The 4,516-nt window shown below is 35.5% G+C and overlaps 1 protein-coding gene across 1 annotated transcript in view; it reads right to left on the reverse strand.

Annotated features, from left to right (window-relative positions):
- Positions 1-4,516, reverse strand: part of LOC101561014 (cytochrome P450 3A5-like) — a gene marked incomplete at its 3' end in the record, with an annotated part of 46,889 nt that overhangs the window by 3,204 nt on the left and 39,169 nt on the right. Inside the window, exons 2-3 of the mRNA XM_004648701.1 lie at positions 2,960-3,012; positions 1,159-1,258 (exon numbers count right to left, since the gene is read on the reverse strand). Coding sequence (XP_004648758.1) covers positions 1,159-1,258; positions 2,960-3,012 — 153 coding nt within the window. The remainder of the gene's footprint in view (positions 1-1,158; positions 1,259-2,959; positions 3,013-4,516) is intronic.

Genomic DNA, 4,516 nt, shown 5'->3' on the forward strand with positions numbered 1-4,516 from the left:
CTTATTCTGCTGAGCCTTCCCCCCAGTGCAACTTCTTTCTCTTAATTTAATGAAAAAAAAAGATTTTACTAATAGTGTTGGGACAGGACATCATGTCTGCATCTTGTACTATGAATATTACGAAGATAACAATATGCAATGTATTAATTATTGTAACTCTCTTATTAACCTGCTTTGAAACTGTCCCATTGCTATTTGTTTCTCAATACAATTAATTTTTAAAATCTCCTTTAGAGATTATGGGGCCAAAGAGGAAAGTGATCGATGATGTAAAGTGTGCCTAAGGAGAGTCACATGGAGAGAAAACATTCAGGCTTTCACAGAGAGCACACTGGCCAAGCAATGGCTGTGACTCATCTACATGGCTGACACTGACAAAGGTTCTACAATCTGAAGTATAGGATCTCAGGATAAATCCTGAGGGGATTTCACTGACCTTATCAGACCCAAAAACTACAACTCTTATTGCATAAATCCTGCTTTACCTTGGTCTTAACCATCCAGCAGAAAAGTATAAAAACAAAATATAAGAAGTAAAGCCATGCTGTTATTTTGAGCTGTAGGAGACTCAGGTCAACAATTTCTGACATTACCAATCAAGTAGAAGACCCAATACTATTACGGGCTACTGAACTCTTTTAGAATATTTTGCTGAGTTTACACACTTATAATATTCAAAGAATGGAACTTAAAAAAAGGGGGGATACAGATGAATGTCCATTTTACATCTGTGTAATCAAAGTGATTAGGATAGATATATAGCTACATTCTCTTAATGAATAGAGGGATTTGTTCTAATGGTGTTTGTAAATAAGATATCATGTCCACATCATGTACAGCAATTAACCACTAGGAAGAATGCATGCAATGTGTTAATTATTGAAACTGTCCTGCCAATTTGATTTGAAACTGTCTCATTGATATTTGTTTCTCAATAAAACTATGGAAAGAGATAAAAAAACAAAAATCAAAAATCAAAAATCTCCTTTTACCATATTGACAAAAAAATGTTACAAATGTGCAAGGCATTATCAATAGGAAAATCAGAATAAAGGAAACTTCCTTTCATTGTTTTCATAACTCACTATGAAAATATGATTTAAGATTCAATGTTTAATAATTAATAGATGTTTACACTTTTGGAATATGAATGCCTACCCGATGGTTGGTGAAGACAGAGTAAAATTCTTTGACAAGCACTGTTTTGATGACATCTGGATCTGTGACTGATAAAATTGGTTGTCTACCTTCATATGACCTGTTTGGAGAAAGCAGAGCTGATTCAACATAATATGCCAGACTTTACAACTTGTCCCCTACCCAGGAATCACTGAACTTTGATCCTTGTATAATGAAAATGGTTATGTCTTACAAACTGTACACATCAAGAACTGCTTTTTTCAGTTAGACTTAGTGAATACTGGAGGCCATGAACTCTTCACAGAACCAAAATCAATGTAGCTCATGTAAAGAATAGGCATTAAAGACAAAATAACTTTTAAAACATCATACTTTGAAATGATTTTTTCAATATGTTTAAGTTCAGATGGAATAGATATGGTTATTGCTGACATGAAGCTTTTCCTGTGTTTATTTCTGAGTTAAGATTGGGTGGAGTTAGGGGCCGGGGAGATGGCTCAGTGGAATAAGCGCTTCCCTGGCAAGTGCAAGGTTGTGAGTTCAATCCCCGGTTCTGCCAAAAAAAAAAAAAAAAAAAAAAAAAAAGAAAAAAGAAAAATACAATAAGCTACAACTCTTGTTGCATAGGTCCTGCTTTACCTTGGTCTTAACCATCCAGCAGAAAAGTATGAAGACGAAATTATAAGAAATAAAGCCATGCTGTTAAGTTGAGCTGTGGGGGACTCAGGTCAATAATTTCTGACATTGCCAGTTAAACAGAAGACCCAATGCTATTATGGGCTACTGGACTTTTTTAGAATATTTTGCTGAGTTTACACACCTATAATATTCAATAACGGAACTTAGAAAAATGGGGTATACAGATGAATGTCCATTTTGTATCTGCGTATTCAAAGTGGTTGGGATAGATATATAGTTACATTCTGTTAATGAATAGAATGATTTGTTCTAATGGTGTTTGTAAATAGGATCACAAGTCCGCATCTTGTACAGCAATTAACCACTAAGAAGAATATATGCAGTGTATTATTTGTTGAAAAATAAATAAATTTTAAAAAAAGATTGGGTGGAGTTCAGTACTGACACTATTTGAAATACTCTCATTTCACTCTCCAATGATGAGCAAAACTTAAACTTTAATTATTTTAGTATTCCAAGTGATATAATTAATATAAACTTCTGTATCTTTTTCATTATTTTTGTCTCTCTTTAAAATAAAACATAAAAGAAAACCACAAAGGTCAGATTTCTTATAAGAACCAAAGTCACATAGAGAGTGGGAGTTGTGTCAGTGAATATCCAACATCGTAATCTATTGCTATTGTGTCACAAGTTTATGATGGTCTGTGTGAAATCAGCAGGAGTGAATAAGAAGAAGTAAGAAAATTGAAAGCTTCGTCCCATGTGCTTATGTAGCAAATGCAATGATCACACTTCTTTCATATCTCTCTAAACCTCCAGCATCTCTGAAAGGATAGAGTGGTTTCAAAGGAATCACACTCTACTCCAAAATCACTAAGGACACAAGTCTACAGGGGAACACAGTGATTAAAGCAAGACCTGCATCTTGACCTCATAGCCAGAAGAATGAAGTAGAGAAGAAAATATCTGTATATTTACATAGGTGAATCACAGAAGCAAAAACTCAGAGTGTCTCAACCTCATTATATTGTGCATTTGAAGACTTGGTCCTTGGTAGGATAAGATTCCTAAACCCTCCCAATGGATAGCTTCAACCTAAGAGCTTATTGCCTAGTTTTTCCTCATTTCAAGGAATCCCCCCACCAGTTTACCCATTGGAAGTTTCCTGAATACTCACCCCCAAATTTTTCCATACTTTCTATGACACTCTGTATCAAACAGCCATGGACCCTGGGAAGAAAATAAAATTATGATTTCATTGGCGTACAAAATGAAGTGGCCACATGTCTAACTGGGCAGTGAATGCATGGAAATCCAATAATTCAGACTATCCCTCCCTTGTAGGTGCAATATATGGGCACTTAAGTATATCTAAATAAACAATGAGAGACAAGAAAAATATGACATGGAGAATTAGAGTCACTATTGATTTTTCTCATGTATAGTACACTTCAAAAGAATTATTCTTGTGTATCAAAGTTAAGCAATTCCCTAAGGAATTCTGCTTCTGTATGTGCTTTTTCTAAATTCTGGAGTTGCCAGGATGAGTGGCATATGCCTGATATTCCAGCATTCAGGAAGTTGAAGTAGAAGGGTTGTGTGAGTTTAAGACTATCCTGAACTGCATAGTGAGAGCCTGTCTCAAAAAAACCAAAAGATTAAAAACAGATAAAATTATGTTTTGTTTTATTCAATGCATTAGCTTATCATAGAAAGATCGGGAGATGCAAATTCTACACATAGACACAGCAAATTAAATACTGATATGGTTTGCACTTCCAATATACAGAACCTCATCCTCCTGTTGTAAGATGCATCCATGAATTTTAACAATGAAAAAGTAGATAGCTTGGGATGACTTGGGATGAATCTATTAAATGATGTAGGAATAGTGCGGAGAAAGATTGCATTTTCAGAGGGAAATACAGTAGGTAACTCTGAGTCAGCAATTAGATAAAGTCATTCATTATGAAAATATGACCTGAGAGATAATTCCAGAGTCATGGGAAAGGAAATGTGGGCAAAGCACACGCTGAACACAGGGACTTCTTCTGGTCTTTTGTGTGTGGGACAGGAAAAATATGTCTGGTGTCACAGAAGGTGTCAAGTTCACAGCAGCATTGTAGCTAAGACCCATCCTCAGTTATGCCCTTTCTCTGTTCAGACTCACACATACAGTGCTGCCTCTGAAGGAAAAGAAATAAAGTATAACGAAGACGGCTCTTATTCTGTGCCTGAATTTGCTGACATATATAATGTGTAGAAAAAGCAGGTTTAATCCTGTAACTCAATAGTGTCTCAAATTTTCTGATCAAGGAAATTATGGAGCCATGATTGATGCTGTATAATGTGACTAAGAAGAGTCACCTAGAGAGAAAACATTCTCTCAGGCTTTCATGGAGAGCAAATTGGTCAATCAATGACTGTGACTCATCCTCATGGCTGACAAGACAAAGGATCTACAAACTGCAGTACACAGAATTTCAGGGTAAATCCTGAGGGGATTTGACTGACCTTGTCAGTTGCAGAAGTAGCATTTCTTGTTATATAGGTCTTGCTTTATCATGGTCTTAATCATCCAGCAGAAAAGTATGAAAACAAGGTGTAAATATTAAAGCCATATTAAAATATGCTGAGATGTAAATCCTCAAGTCAATAGCTTGTGACATGGCCAGTCCTATGGATATCCCACTACTATTATGGACTACTGGACTATATTGGATTATTTTGCTGA

Source organism: Octodon degus, unplaced genomic scaffold, assembly GCF_000260255.1.
Source record: "Octodon degus isolate 3935 unplaced genomic scaffold, OctDeg1.0 scaffold00603, whole genome shotgun sequence".
Taxonomy (NCBI): domain Eukaryota; kingdom Metazoa; phylum Chordata; class Mammalia; order Rodentia; family Octodontidae; genus Octodon; species Octodon degus.